A 15968-nucleotide genomic window follows, 5' to 3' on the forward strand; every position below is an offset into this window, starting at 1 on the left:
ACAACAAATATATATTTTAAAATCTCAGGTTTAATTTCATACTATAGTACATATTAATAGAGATAACCCACGTTAAAGAAAAAAGAATGTTCTTTAGGAGCTTCAATTATTTTTAAGAGTGTAAAGAGGTCCTAATACCAAAAAGCTTGAGAATGCTGCACTAGAGAATCCAGAGTTGAGAAAAAGTAAATTTTGCCATTTGTGGAAGAATAACTTCAGAGAATGTGGAGCACTGAGATGGTAGATTGTTCTTTCTGGAGAAGAATCTTTAGAAGAGTGGTAATAATTAAGCCAGGGGCTACCGGGCTACACAGCCATTGGTGGGATAACTGAATTTTAATACCACTTCATAGAACTCATAAATCTAAAAAAAATTGCAATACTGCCATCTAGTGTTCTATCATGTAAATATTTTAGTATTTATTATTTTCATTCAATTTATAAAGATTGTTTCAGAATTGAATGCCTATAGAACTAAATTTAAAATTGCCCTGCGCTTTTGAGGTTTATGTCACCAAACATGTGTCTCTCAATATCTTAAATGTCTTCCCACATTTCCTTTTATATTTAATCACTTCTTTCTTCCTAGAGTTAGGATAACCGGAGAGGAGAGGATTTCAACCTAGTTAGACCTTGTTCCAAACCTTGTGTTCCTGTCATTACACCATATAGGATGATTTAGTGTGGTCTTGAGAAAACTGAATAAATAACCCTCTTCACTCTGATTATTCTTAACTCCTCTCTCCACTGGTATTTTATTTTAACAAACTTTTTATTTGGGATCAATTTTAGATTTACAAAAAAGGTTGCAAAACTAGTAGAGTTCCCATGGACCCCTCTCCCAGTTTACCCTATTTTCCACGTTCTACGTTCCAGTGGTACACCCACTGGGTACCTTGCACAGTGGGTGAAAAGTCCCACATCAAGGCACATGACTGTGAAATTTCAGAAATAGAAGCTTGGGAATCAGAGAGGGTGGGTTGGGGGCATGAAAACAGGTTATAATAAGATATTGGGACTTGGATTGTCATCAAACTTCTCAATAGCCACACTAGAGACTAGAAAACCAGGAACCAATGCTTTCAAAATTCTGACTGAAAATTATTTTCATCATAAAATCCTGTACTAAACAAGCTGCATATTAAATGCAGTGTTAGACAAAAGATAATTCTATAGCCATAGAGGTGCAAAATATTTATCTCCTCGTGCCCTGTTTATCAGAAAGTTATTTGAAGATGTGTTTATAAAAGGGGAGAAGAAACAAAGAGTGAGAAAGATTGTGGCAGAGGTGAAGAAGTCTCTGTGAATGATATGAAGGAGATCGTGGACTCCGCGATGACCTAAAAAATAAACAGTGCAGAATGGAGCAGGAAAACAGAGTTGTTTGAACAACTCAGAGATTTATACTTCTGTCAGAGTGTTTGGGAATTAATTAGTGATAGGTATAGAGCAAATTAAATAAATATAAAGAGCAGACAGTGGATTAACCCCAGAGAAAATAAGACTTTGCATGTAAGAATGGTATACTACATGACTCAGCTTTGAACTATACATAGGCATAGTAATGTAAATATCACATTTATTTAAACAGAAAAGGCATGTTGGATGGAGGGGGAAGGTGAGGGAACAAGGAGAAAGAGAGAGAGAGAGAGAGAGAGAGAGAGAGAGAGAGAGAGAGAGAGACAATGTATTAGATCCTCCCCTATACCTCCACCTATACCTAGAAGTCAATGATTATCTAAAACTGAAAAAAAATAAGCAACACTATCAGATTATTATTTAATATTTAAACAACATGGGAGTGAATACCAAAAGAAATGGTTAAAGATGGTTATCTCTAGGGAGTAGGGATCAAGCACTGAGATGAATTGGCTAAGGGAAAATTCTGGTAGGATTGTATGACTTTTTAAAACAATGTCCTTGTGTTATTTAAAACGGAAAAGATCAGGTGAGGAGGTGCCCTGCCTAGCAGGAATGTAGCACCTAGCCTGATCCAACTCCGTTAAGAATCAGGGAGTGCTGGGAGAAGAAAGTACAATTGCTCACCTTGTACAGAGTGTCTGATTTCTTATCAAGGCTGTGGCTAATCAAGTGGGATCCTTCAATCACGTTCCCTTCTCGTGCGCTATATATTTGCGTTTGGAAACGCCGTCTCCCGTGAGAGACCGTCTGCTCAATTGCCCTGCTCCTCTGGCTAACAAGGGTGCTGAGGCCCTGGTAGCTGAGGGTTCCAGTCTGCTGCTTCTGAAACCATGGCTTTTCCTGCAGGATTTGGATGGGGGGCAGCCACAGCAGCTTATCAAGTGGAAGGTAGGAGACGCTGGAGTGGATTACTTCTGCTGTGTTCTGTATGCCTGGGGAATATGGTGGGGTAAAGAGGCAAGAAAAAAAGGATTGAAAAGTCCATGTGTTATAAATGAAACTGGTTTCCCTTTCCAAATTTCCCTCTTGTCTCTTTCTGTAGGCACAAGGGCTAGTGGGGTGAGGGGGTGAAGACCAAGATACAGCTGTATTTTCACTCTGTCCAAGCTTATCTGAGTCTTCAGTTTACATTGGACCAGCTGCTTTTGTTCTTGGTTTCTTGAACTCATTCCCCCAATCCCCGTAAAAAAGGAAACAATTTCTTATATTGGTTGGAAAAATACTGGGTGAATTCCTTCAAAGAACTCCTCATTCATTGGGAAGGTGCCCGGTACTATTTCTGGTGAGCACAGAGCCTACTCTTGTACACCACCCCAGTTCCTGGGGCAGCTGAGAACTAAAGGGGAGCAGAGATCTAATGGCAAAGAGAATCCAGAATGGCTGTGAAGCTTGAGTTCTGGTCTCATCGTACCACACACGAGTTACGTGAATACATTGTCCTCCCTGAGACTCAGTTTTTTTCATCTGTAAAATAGGAAGATTAGCTTTACTTTTCTAAAATATACACTTTCCCAATATACACTTTCCCTAAGGAATTTGGGATTGTTAATAGAAAATCATATTGATTGGATCAAATAAGTGTGTAAAGCCCTGGATTAAACAAAGATACATGAGTTTATGGTGGTAACTTCCTAGGGTTGCTGCAACCAATTACCACAAACTATGAGGCTTAAACAACAGAAATTTATTCTTTTACAGTTCTGAGGGCCAGAACTAGAAATTCGAGGATGAAATTAACTAAGTGGAGATCATACTGGAGTAGGGCAAATGGTTAATCCAATATAACTTGTGTCCTTTTTATGAAGAAGGAGATTTGGACACAGAGACATGTAAGGAGAATACCACATGACCAACAGAGACAGGGGCTGGAACGATGCAGTAAGGACCAATGGCCACTGCCAGAATTTAGGAAGAGGCAAGGAAGGATTCTACATAGAGTCTAAAATCACCTGGCCCTGCTGACACCTGGATTTTTGAATATCAAGCCTCTAGAATAAATTTCTGTTGTTTAAGCCATCTGTTTTGAGGCACATTGTTACTGAACCTCTAGAAAACTAATATACAAAGAAAAGCAGGTAAACCAATCAATGAAATAACTACTGCTACGATAAGTGCTACCTTGATAATGGAAGCTTGGAATAAAGGGTTATATGAAGTCTCTGTGAACAAGTGTCATTTCATCTAAAACTTAAGGGACAAGAAGGAGAAAGCCACGTGACTATGGGTAGATTTTTTTTCCAGACAGAGAAACAGAGTACATGTTGATCTTGGCACAATTCATGCTGCTTATGAGTCCAAACTTCAATTGCCATTTCTGCCACCTCCAGCATGGGAATGAGGAATCTGCTACAAAGTTGATATCTGCCACGTAGAAGACATCTCCCCTGGGGGCTGTGTATATTATCACGCACATATGCTCTGTGGCACAAGGCTCTTTTAAAGGAGTGTCTGAGGATGTCCTGAGTAGCAGGGATTCCATTCCACCTTTCTTACGATATGGTATCTTCTTTCATCCTCTCCCAGACAATTTCTACTTGCTCACAGAGGTTGACTGAAATAGGCTGGCCGTGTAGGAGTAAAAACAGAAGTGATCGCTCTTTGTTAGTTTCCTCCTCCTCAAAAGAGGTCTGGCAAATCAGAGAGGGGACAGCAGAGCACTAGGATGGAGTGAATAGAATCAGGTTCTAGAAGTAGCAGACTGTGGCAGTCATGACTTGAGCTTGGTCTCTACTTCTTACTAGCTTTGTGACTTTGGGCAGGTTACTCAACTTCTCTGTGCCTCCTTATATGTAAGATGGGGATTTTTATGGTAGCTATCGTATAGCATAGCTATAAGATTTAATTAAGATAATGTATGTCAAGTGCCTTGTATTTAGTAAGTGCTCACTGTGTGATATTCATATTTGGGGCAGGGTCACAAAAGGATTACTGAGAATGATTCACTGTAGAACTCTACAGTGAACTTGTCATACATATGCAATTAGTTATACGAGACGATGCAGAGGGTTTCAGTTACCAACTTCCAGTTAGTAGCCTCGACTGGTCCATTCTGATCTCCTGTCTGCATAGGATCTCAGTGTTGCTTCCCCTTTTCTGTCTGCCTGGAGGAAGTTTGTCCCGTGCTCTTCTGCACTGGGCTTGCTTCTGCCATATTTTAAGGTCTTTTTGGTGATCTTTAAGTTGCTATTAACTTTATCAACAGCTTTTTCAGGGTAGGGAACTTGATCCAACATGCCCTGCCAAGAGCCGTCAGCCTTCTATCATTGTCAGCTCAGAGAGCGATTCTTCTGTTTGCTTGTTTTCCACCTTAGGAGCTCTTACCTATCCTTTGTGCTGTGTTTGAATCCTAGCTCAAGCACTTAATAGCAGAGCGATTTTGGGCAAATAATTTATTTAAGCCTCAGTTTCCTTATTTGTAAAATTTGAAAAATGGTCATGCCCTCTTCGTAGATTTGCCGTGGGTATTAAAGAGTTCAGCATATGTAACTGGAGCATAAGAGTGCCCGGCACTGGTGCTCACCAAATGCTGATACTGATATCAATACCATTGTTAATCTTCTTTCTGCTGGCTGCATTCTCCACCACTCTGTACATTGTCTACTCCATTTAGTGGGTATGGTCATTTTTGTTTTGACTTCTAATTAGGGTATACTCTCTCTGTGCTCATTCTTAACAAGTTCTTCCAGTAGCTGCCAGAAAAGTTACTGTTTAACCATCTCTTCCACCATTACCTAGATTACAGTATGAGAAGTCAACATGTGGCCTTGACAAATCAATGTGGCCTGGATTTAAAAGCTGGGGGCAGTCTGTCACTTTTCAATTTTGATAATCTTTGGACTTTTGTGCTGCCTTGGCTTCTGAGAGTCAACAAAGCCTTTGGAAGTTGCCAACACTCACTCAGCAGAACTGAGGACTGATCATGAATTGTATTTGTAAAAAAAATCTAACAATTTGGTGATTTGTTAGAAAACATTGCCATGTATCTCTTTCCACTGATTTTCAAAGCACGGTTGTCTGTGGAGGTACACTTGTTTTCAAAAGCTCTCTTGAAAGCCCTGAGGGATAATTGGCACAGCCTCCCTCACTCTTGCACAAAAATGGAGCTATTTTGGCTCTGTTACTGGAGTAGAAGGCACTGTCAGGGTCTTTGCAGGCCAGCCTTCTGGTCACTAGGCCTCCTGACATGTAGACTACTTGGCTGTGTATTTCACCAGGTTCATGGTCTTTCCTTCTTCCTGTCCTTGTTCATCTCCCTTCTGCCTCTCCTCTGGCTACTTCACTGTTTATGATTTTAAAGAAGAGTTTAATGTTTATTCTATAAGAGTTGGCTGTGTGGTGCCTTGAGCCTTTTGGAGGAAAGCACAATATAAATCTAATAAATAAATAATAAATAAGGGGTATAAGCAGGAGGAAAATTATGTGTTTTAGGTGGGTTGTAAAGAACCTTGTAAAACCTATAAAATGTGTTTGTTAGACTAAGAGGCAGGGTGGAAAATGCAGAAAATCATGGCACATATAGAAGTGAGTCTCATGTAATATTTTTAAGTGCAGAAAAATTCCCCATGATTTTTAACCCTTTGTAAAGCTGACTCTGTCCTCTGTTTTAGGCTGGAGGGAGCAAAAACAGCAGGTAGCTGACTGGCATCTTGTTTACTTTCTTGGTAGGCCCCTGCGGAGCTACAAAAATGACATTTAGGACCCAATTCTATAGTTCCTATGAGCTTATAATTCCCAGTGATTTCAGGAAGGCTCTTAAGGGGTGAACATGCTCTGCAAAATCCCACAAATCCTAAGCAAAGTCTAAACTACTTTGTCAATGTTTCCTAGTGGGATCTGAGTTTGTGGTTTTTGAGGAGCCAACGACCTCAGTTTTACGAATGCCGTTGTGAACCTCTGACATTGTACTGGATGCTGATATGGTGCTTGATTTCGATTTAACTTTGACTTTGGTCTTATGTTGGCGGAAACTGGGCCTTGCCTCAGACTTTGGTCATCTATTTGTCTTGGTGTGTTAAAGGTGGAATCCTACAGTTAGGAAATTTGAGGTTATTTTTTCCATGAAAAAAGTGGGAAAATGAACAGGGCAGCTATATTTGGTGGTTTTGGGTCGGGTTAATGGTGATTCTATACAGACTGTTTCTTCTCCGGTCCTTTTAAAAACTCGGGTCCATACAAACCTGAGTTAGAGACACATCTCATGTACCTGCTTCAGATGTCAGCACACGCTTCATATTTCTCTAGACCATGTCCTGTTTGCTTTCTCCACTCAACCACTTTTGGCTGTGTGTCTTGGATTCTATTTTCTACTAAACCCCTTGGATTGATCTCCTTGGTATTTTTCTAGAAGAGTGATAGAAAGATCTACTCCCTATTTGACCACCTAAGAAAGAAGGAGAGAGAACAGACTTAAAGCATGGCTGTTTATTTATTGGTGTGTAGAGAAAGAGGAAGATGAGAAGTGAATATTTATCATGAAATTGATCATGGCTTAAAAGTTGATATGATAGAAATCACCTTTATTTCTTTCCCCCAGTTTCAAATTTGAGATCAACAAAAATCTCAAAAATTCCCTCCTTTTTACTGTACTATGCAATTAATGATGTAGGTACCATGGAAGGAGCATAGGCTTAGGCAGGGATGATATGCAAATTTTAATCCATTAATACACCACCCACACTAACCAATCAAATGCAAACTTTAAACAGCAGGTGTAGTCTAGACTGGCACTTGCATTGACCAATCAGACTGGACAACAGCCATAAACAACCATTGGGGCCACATTTAAATGTATTGATTGAACGTCAGCCTTGGGCTTAGGCATGGGACACATCTGGAATATATCAGATTCTATGGACTACTGGAGAATCACTTAACTTCTCTCTCTTTCTCATTTTTCGACTCTCTTGATCTGTCTCTCTCTCTCTCTCTCTCTCTTTTTCCCCTAAATTTCACTGGATCAATATCAGAAAATTTTCTTTTACATTTTGTGCCTCTTTGGATCTGGGTTGATTTCTTCAAGTTTTTCTTCCAAATGACTGTACTTTAATTGTGTTTGGACTTTAGCTGTATTTTTATCAACTCCTTTATTCAATATTGAATATTTTCATGATGGAAATTGTATTTCTACCTTTTAGAAATGACTTCTTTAATTGCTTATTTTGCAGGAAGCCATTTTTTTTTTCTGTATACCATCAGCTCTCAAATCTTCCTAAGAATGCTAATTTAAAAAATTAAGTTTTCCATCTGGCAATGCCACTTCTGAGTACTTACTCAAAATATTTGAAATCAATTTCTCAAAGAGATATCTGCACTCCCACATTCATTTCAGCACTATTCATAATAGCCAAGACATAGAATTATCCATAAGTGTCCATAAACAGATGACTGGATAAAGAAAATGTGAAATATATACTCAGTGGAATATTATTTAGTATTAAAAAAGAATAAAAATTCTGTCATTTGTAATAATATAGATGAAACTGGAGAATATTATGCTAAGTGAAACAAGCCAGGGACAAAAAGAAAAATACCTCAGGTTCTCACTTAAATGTGAGAATCTAAAACAATCGAACTCATAGAAGCAGAGAGTAGAATGGTGGCTACATAGACTGGGGGATGGGGGAAATAGGAAGATGATACCAAAAAGTACAAAATCTTAGGAGGAATATCTTTTATTTATTTATTTTTTTTGCAGTCTATTGGATAATGTGGTGAACAGAGTTAATAATAGAATATCATACATTTCAAAATTGCTGAGAGAGTAAATTTCAAATGCTCTCACCACAAAAAATGTTAAGTATTTGAGGCTATGGATATGGTAACTAACTTGATTTAATTATTCCAAATTGTACTCCTAAATCATAACATCACTTTGGATCCTATAAATATACATAAGTATAAATTGTTAATTCATAATAAAAATTGTTAAGAAATTTAATTTTCTTTTTTTTAATATCATCTTTGAGATCTTTAGGCTTATTATTATTATTATTGTGGTCCTTATCTTTTGTGCTACTTGTTTTTGTCAAATGCCTGATATACTGGTTCATGATTAGGAATGAAAGAATATGTTCATTACTATCAGTAGGATTTAGACTTCCTTTGAAGTTAGATAGTTCTATTAGCAGAGACAGGGACGACTCTATCAGAAATAGAATTCTGTGTGAGTAGGTGGGATCTGTTGACTTCAGTCTTCTCATAAAAGATGTGTGAGGAAGACGGCCTGGATTTAGACCTTGATAACTGCCAGGTAACAAGGATCTTAAGGAAGAGGGTGCTTGATTTGTACTTTTGTGTTTCCTCTCTCCACTACCCTTCAAGTTCATGTTTAACCCTCAGGTTTGGTCTACATTTTTCGACTGCCTCAGTACCCATGATAGGAGCCCTCCTCAGTCACATCTTGGGACTTCAACACGGGGTAAAGGCAGCACAACTGCCCTGCGTATGGAGGAGAGGACCTGGACAGGCTAGCAGTAAGACAGGTAACTCTTTAACTAATTTCCATGCTGATTGCCTTGAGGCCTGGTCTTTTCTCTGTACTGGTTGACCTGGAGAAGTATTTTAGTAACTGTATTATTCCCATGGGAGCTCTTTTTAAATTTTCAGTTCAGTTGTGGTTTCCTTCTTTTATTTACTGTCATTTCAGCAGGGTTGTGAGAGGGAAAGGAATTCAATATGTATACACTGTTCTTCATCTTGAGTTAGAAATAAAGACTTTAATATAATATTAACATACATGTAAGTCTTTATCAGCATGCATTAATGTATGGACTTGCCTCATCAACTGTGAAGTATTATTCGAAGTTAAGAGTGAATTCTCCCTTCTTACTATTATCATCCTCTTTGTCATTGATACACCTAACTTGTGGAAATTTTCTCATCCTATACTTTTTGTCAAGATGATGAGTGCTGTAGACTGAATGCTTGTGTCTCTCCTAAATTCATATGTTGAAGCCATAATCTCCAATGCAATGGTATTTGGAGCTGGGGCCTTTGGGAGGCGATTAGCTCATGAAGACAGAGCCCTTGTGAATGGGATTCCTGTCTTATAAAAAAGACACCAGAGACCTGCTTCCCCCTGTGAGAACACACAGGGAAGACAGCCCTCTGTGAGCCAGGAAAGGAACCTTCACTCCAACTTGACCCTGCTGGCACCCTGATCTTGGACTTCCAGCCTCCAGAGCTGTGAGGAATAAATTTCTGTTGTTTATAAGCCACCCAGTCTATGGTGTTCTGTTGTAGCAGCCCAAACAGACTAAGAAAATGAAGTAATATGGAATGAATGGAATTTTAGATGATGTATTAATAACAAGAGAAAGTGAAATATCCAGACAATATGAGAAAGGCCATGATGGAGGCGGGTACTCTGCTAAGAAAGGGTACATGTCATCTGCGTCTGAGGCCAGCTGATCTGAGCCATTTGCGTTTTTCATAATTTGTTACCTCCCTCTATTTCTGAGCACGCAGATTCTCCATGTGGCAAGTTTTCCAGGACCTCAGCTGCCTTCATGGGCAGTGATGAAAGATATTTGCTTCCATTGCTACTGGTATATGTGGGTTATTTATTGGTAAAGGTCTGAGTGCTTATCTGTGTATTCTTTTGTGTCAGCAAGCTTCTGAATAGATAGTTATCACATATATTTAGAAAAAAGTTTTTTTATTATGAAAGAAGTACAAGATAATTGTAGAACATTTAAAAGATGCAAACAAGTGAAAAATAAAATAAAAAATCATCCAGAGAGGTATTTTGAAAGTTTGAGTACAGACTAAACATGAACACAGACACTGTTTTTTTTTTATCCTGATAGAAGCCTTCTATAAATAGTTTTTTTATTCTTAAGATATTTACAAATATCTTGATAAGCTATAACATGTCTCTGCCTCTTTTCTCCTCTTCCTGTGCCTTCTCTCCCTTACCTATCTTTCTATAATGCACATGGATGTTACACAAAAAGCTAAATGTGAGTCAAATATTTTAAAATCAAGAAACAAGATAAAAATAGCTGTATTTCAACAATTTGTATGGACTCTAGATAGTGGCCCACATATATGTGCATGAACTTTTTGTCACCACTAAATTAATCAGTCAAGATAGGACATTTGTTTATTTTAATGATTATGTTCCAGCATCATACTAGAAATAAAAGGTACCAGTTGTGCTGTTCTTTCTTGGGCTTGCCTATCTGGTAGGGATTGTTTTCCAGCTGAGTTCACTGATGCACAGGGTTATGTGATTCTTTATACATTATTAGGCCATCACGTGAGTGCCCAAGCCAGAACTATGGGACTCATGCTAGACCCTCCCTCTTACTCCTTCATTTATTTAACCAATTATTTTTTATTCTATCTCCTCTAAATCTCTTGATTGCACCCATCTTCTTCCATATTATGACCATTCCTTTAATTCTGGAACTTACCATCTCTTGTTTTCTTAAAGTCTCCTCCCCTCCTCTCACTGTCCTCAGATATCTCCTGCATATTGCTCATGACATAGTCTTTTACAGTTCTGACCACATTATTCCATTTCTTGAGTGAGAGCATAAGCTCTGAAATCAAACAGACTGACTCCATCACTTACCAGTTAGGTGATCTTGGAAGATATCTGAGCTTTGCAGGTTTTGCTCTCTATATTTGTAAAATAGGAACTGTAATAGTACCTCTCTTGGGGTGGTTGCAAATATCAAGTGTGTTTATGAATATCAAATGCTTAGAACAGTCCTGTGCAAACTGTGGGATTTCAATAATTATTCTAAAACTTTTAATGTCTTCTTACCTTCCACAGGGCAATTTCTCCTCCCATCCAAGTACAAACCATGCCCGAACCTACTTAGCTTCTGAGATTAGACAAGATCAGGTCCATACAGGGTGGTTTAGCCATCGATGGCCTATTAATTTCTGAACTTCTTGCATGGAAGAAGAAACTTTTTGTAATTTTATCTATGACTACATCCCCAGTTTCATCTCTTGCTTCTTCTCGATTTGTATGATATTCTTTGACCAAAATGAAGTGCATGCAATTCTTTAAATGTGCCATGACCTTCATGCCTTTGAACCTTTGCACGTGCTGCTTGAATGCACATCTGACTATCAGCATGAAGAGAGACCAAAAGGGGATGAAGATCCAGGCTTCCAAACTTCCAGGCTGGAGCTTGTTCTACTGCAGCATACTGCCTCTTTTATCTTTACCCTTTATGCTACTCTTTCAAGAGTATTACTGTGAGCCTGGTAGTGGTAGAAAAAGGGTCAGTGTCTGATGGGGAGAAAGCAGCCCCCTAAAGAGGTTTGTAGTGCATACAAACTATTATTATAATATATTAACTTATTGGAACAACATGAATAATATGCCTTTTTACCTGAGGCTGTTTGAACATAACTCCATGTATCTAAAGATGACTAATATAATGAGAAGTGTTGAAATGAATATTGTAGCTATGTGTGCATGTTTTGTATGGTGTGGGCGGTCACCATCCCAGCAGCTGGGGCCCTGCTGTTTTCCTTCTACTCCTTGATATGGCCTTCTGCCTTGGGGTGCCCTAAGCCAGCTGAGCAGATCCATATTGGCTTTGGATCTTTCTCAAGGTGTCTGTTCTCCCTTTCATTAGTGTGGATAATCAGAATTTGATTGTAAAATATGCCCAGGCCAAATACAAGGGCTTTTTAAAATTGTCTGCTGTTTAGATTATCCAGGCCACTGATCCCCCGTCCTTAGCGTGGATAATTGAGAGTGGACTAGGCTGAAGAATGTTAAGCAGAACCAATTGACAAAATAAATGAGATTTAAAAATCCTTTACATTTTTTTAATAATAGAAAAAAAAAAAGTTAGTTTTTTTTTTTAAACCCGAAACGGCTTATTTTATATTTTTGAAACTGTAAATTTATTTGGTTTAAAATTGCATCAAAATAGGAAATTATTTCCTATGATGTACCCACTTAAGATGTATTCAGAATGCATACTAATTACAATATGCAGTTAATGGAGTTAGGGGAAAATTGAAAATGTAGACAAGAGGGTGTATATTTTCAGATTCAATGTCAGATCCTCTTAAAGCCATGTTTTTGTTTCAACTATGTAACAAAGAGAGGTGGGAGCCATGTCAAATTCTGAAAATCTCTCTTGATAGTGGAAGTTACAATTCTTTGGTACTGATGAACAATAATCATTTAGAGAAGGGCATTTTTTGAAAGTATGTATAGGATTAACTGGATTCTGATTCCTGGGAATATCTAATGTCATTCACTTTTCATTCTCATTCTCTAATCTTTCCCCATGCACCCCTGAGTGGAGGTAGAAATGTATTTGTATGCCACCTGACTGGGAATTTGGAGAATATTTACCCAAAGGAACAATGTTGTAAAGGGGGGTAGGCGTCATTAAATACTCTTCAGGTGTGTAATGAGATAAATAGATTTGGGGGTTGGCCTGGGAATTTGGAAAATAATGTAAGAGGCAATGGTGAGTTTCTGGGTAGGTGACTCATAAACAAGGTTTTTGAAACATTACCCATTTTTACATTGGGAATTGCCAAGCTAAGGCTTAACGTCTCCCACAACACCTATGAATAATCATTTAAATACAGGCTTTGAGACTTGGGGAAAAAGTGTATTATTTACTCCAAAGACAATAATCTTCCTTGGCGTCATTGTAGTCCATCATACAGATGCATACTTGGGGATCTTCGAAAAAGCAACATTTTCTCTTGATGGTCCATTACTTCATCTATCTTATAAATTATTACCCAGGACTAGATTGCAGACACAGGTTAGGGATACATATCAGACACTGTAACACAGTGTGGGAGACTAAGGCTCTTTCACAGGGTGAAATATTACAAAGGAGCTTTGCTCATTGCCTATTGTTTATATGGAAAACAGGATACAGTGATAGAAGTGTGGGGATTTAGTATATCCTTTGCTTCCCCACAGTGCTGAGAACTTGGCAAATGCAGGCACATGTAAGTTCTTGTTGCCCAACTGGTTTGATGAAGGGAGAGCTGAGTTGTTCTCAGCATAGGTATAATACAGCTAAGGCCAGATATCCTCTTAGGATCACCCTAGTTCCCTCTTCATTGCTCAAATAAAGACTAGACACAACCACACTAAAGCTGTGACCAGGTTGGTTTGTTGTTGGATGATGACTTTTCTCTTGGTTGTAGAGAAATTATGTGAGAACATCTGGGAAAGTTATTGTATTCATATTGTACTTGGAGACCTGTGTTCTCTGGCATGAAATGAAGAATTACATTAAATTGAATGGCTATGTATTTGAATTACTGTTGTGTAGGTATTAATTAATCCCAAGTAGATAATTATCTACTGTGGGCACTAGAACCTGGGGGTGTAAAAGTGAATAAAGTGATACCTTGAATCCAGCATTTTAGTGGGGAGAGAGGCATGTACATGACGATGATATGAAGTGATTGGGGAGAAGGTGGGTGGAGTGGATGTACAGGAATGAAGTGTGTGTAGGAGATTGTATGGGGTATCTAAGCTGGGTTTTGAAGAGAATTTTGTTTTGTTTTGGTTTTGTTGTCAGGGAAGGACAGAGGAAGGGCATATCAGCAGAAGAAACATTTTGAGCCAAGGCACAAAAGTATAAATATTTAACATTGTATTTGGAGAATGGTGTAGTCGTGTCCAGTTAAGTAGGTAAATGGTTTAGAATTCTAATACTTTAGAATGTATTAGAATCACTTGGAGTTCTTGTTAAAATGTAGATTTGAGAGCCTCATACAAGGCTGTGTAATGACAGTATTTGCGGATGGGGTCCACACATTTCCATTTTTTGCAAGTGTCCTGTATGATTGTTTTGCAGATGGTGCATGCTTTGATAAAGCCTGCTGTCGGCTATGTTTTCTGATGACAGGGTGAATGGTGGGACTTGAAACTAGGAAGGTAGAACAGGTCCATGTTGTGATGCACATAGAATAGTATACGAGGCTAAGGAGTTGGTGTTAGGATCATGTACATTAGGTATTTGATAGCCATAATATATTCTTAATCAAATGGAGTGACACAGTCAGGTCTGTATATTTGAACGAGTTTTGACTGCAGTGTAGAGGATGAATTGGAGGAAGGAAATATGGAGACTTAGGAACAGTTATCAAGCTATTGCAGAGGATGAAGCAGATAGTGATGAAGACCTGAATTTGGGTGGCAGGGATGGAATGGAGATGAAAAGAGTAAAGAGACATCACTGAAGGAGAACCACAAGAATATGTTTGTAAACATAATGTAGAGCATGAAGGAAATGGGAGGAAGACTAAGGTGACTCTTGTGATTATGGTTTAGGCAACTGGCTGGCTGATGATGCTAGGAAATAGCTGTAAAACACAGTAAAGAAGGAGCAGATTAGGAGGTTATGCGGTAGAGATAAAATTGGTTCAATTTGAGTTTGAGATTCCCTTGGAATATTAACCAGAGATGTCTGGGATGCAATTGAAAATGTGTATTTCCATTTCAGGTTGAGTTTGCTGGTGATCAACCATAGCTAACGGTTGAAGTCATAAATGGAAGAGGATGCTTGAAATAGGGTTATGGAGGGAAAAGAATAGTAGCAAAGAAGAGCAAGGTTGCAGTGTCGAGATTAAGTTCTGTCGCTCAATTCAAAAGACTCAGAGGAAGCCCACATAGAACTAATATTCTTATAGAATCTTAGAATGACTACAAATAACTTAGAAACCTTCTAGTCTAGTGACTTGTGAATGTATTTTAATGCAGCAAAACCAATTTTCAAGAGACTCTAACTTAAACTTCTAATAAATAAAAGACACAGATGGAGCTTCTTTGGTTGAAGGAAGTGTGGGAGAGCTTGAGCCTATCCACTCAGCATGCTTATCTTCATTGCTCCTCCCCATGTGGCAGCTCTTGATTCCTCTCCAGGGAACATGGGTTTTAAAACATCAATACACTTTCCTTATTTGATAGAGGCTGGATAGATTGATTGACATGATCCATGTCTCACAACTCATGAGTGACAGAGAACATGTTGCTGTGATAAGCTCTACACGAAACAAAGCAACAAAAGGCCATGTGTAACTCATAGCCAAAATGAGTGGTATAGACAACATGTGGTTTTGAGGGACTGAGTTAACATTCTGAGTTGTAACATCTGGGAAAGGAGTTGCAGAGGTGGTAGATTTTGAGAAGCTAAGAAAACATTTAGGGATTCAGTGTCTTGCCATTTTAAAAGTCAGAGCTAAAGGTTGATACTGGGTTGCAGAAAGTTAGAAAGTAGATCTTTCCAACATCTACAAAATTGAGGCAGTCATCTTATAGGTTGTGTCATAATTACTGGTCAAACCCCATACAAATTCCAGTAGCAGTAAACATTTAATGGTGGGACATGCTGTTGAGTCAGAGTGAAGCAGAGTGGTAGCTTTCTTTTCCACATAGGAGGGCTTTGGGAAGGCAACTTGTTTAGGAGGTGGTGCTTGGGTAATGTACCTTCAAGTCATCTTTGTAAAGGAAGAACACTCTTTTTTATTAAAACTTATATTTATTTAAGAAGGTTATTTTGAGGGTGGTTGATGGAACATTCCTTTATGCT

The 15968-nt window shown here is 38.5% G+C and overlaps 1 protein-coding gene across 1 annotated transcript in view; it reads left to right on the forward strand.

The window, feature by feature from the left end:
* The first annotated feature begins 1862 nt into the window (after positions 1-1862).
* Positions 1863-15968, forward strand: part of LOC105856057 (cytosolic beta-glucosidase) — a 110692-nt gene continuing 96586 nt past the window's right edge. The window contains exon 1 of the mRNA XM_012737486.3: positions 1863-2310. Within this exon, the coding sequence (XP_012592940.1) occupies positions 2253-2310 (58 nt within the window). The 5' untranslated portion in view covers positions 1863-2252. The remainder of the gene's footprint in view (positions 2311-15968) is intronic.

The sequence above is a fragment of the Microcebus murinus genome, chromosome 3, assembly GCF_040939455.1.
Source record: "Microcebus murinus isolate Inina chromosome 3, M.murinus_Inina_mat1.0, whole genome shotgun sequence".
Lineage (NCBI taxonomy): Eukaryota > Metazoa > Chordata > Mammalia > Primates > Cheirogaleidae > Microcebus > Microcebus murinus.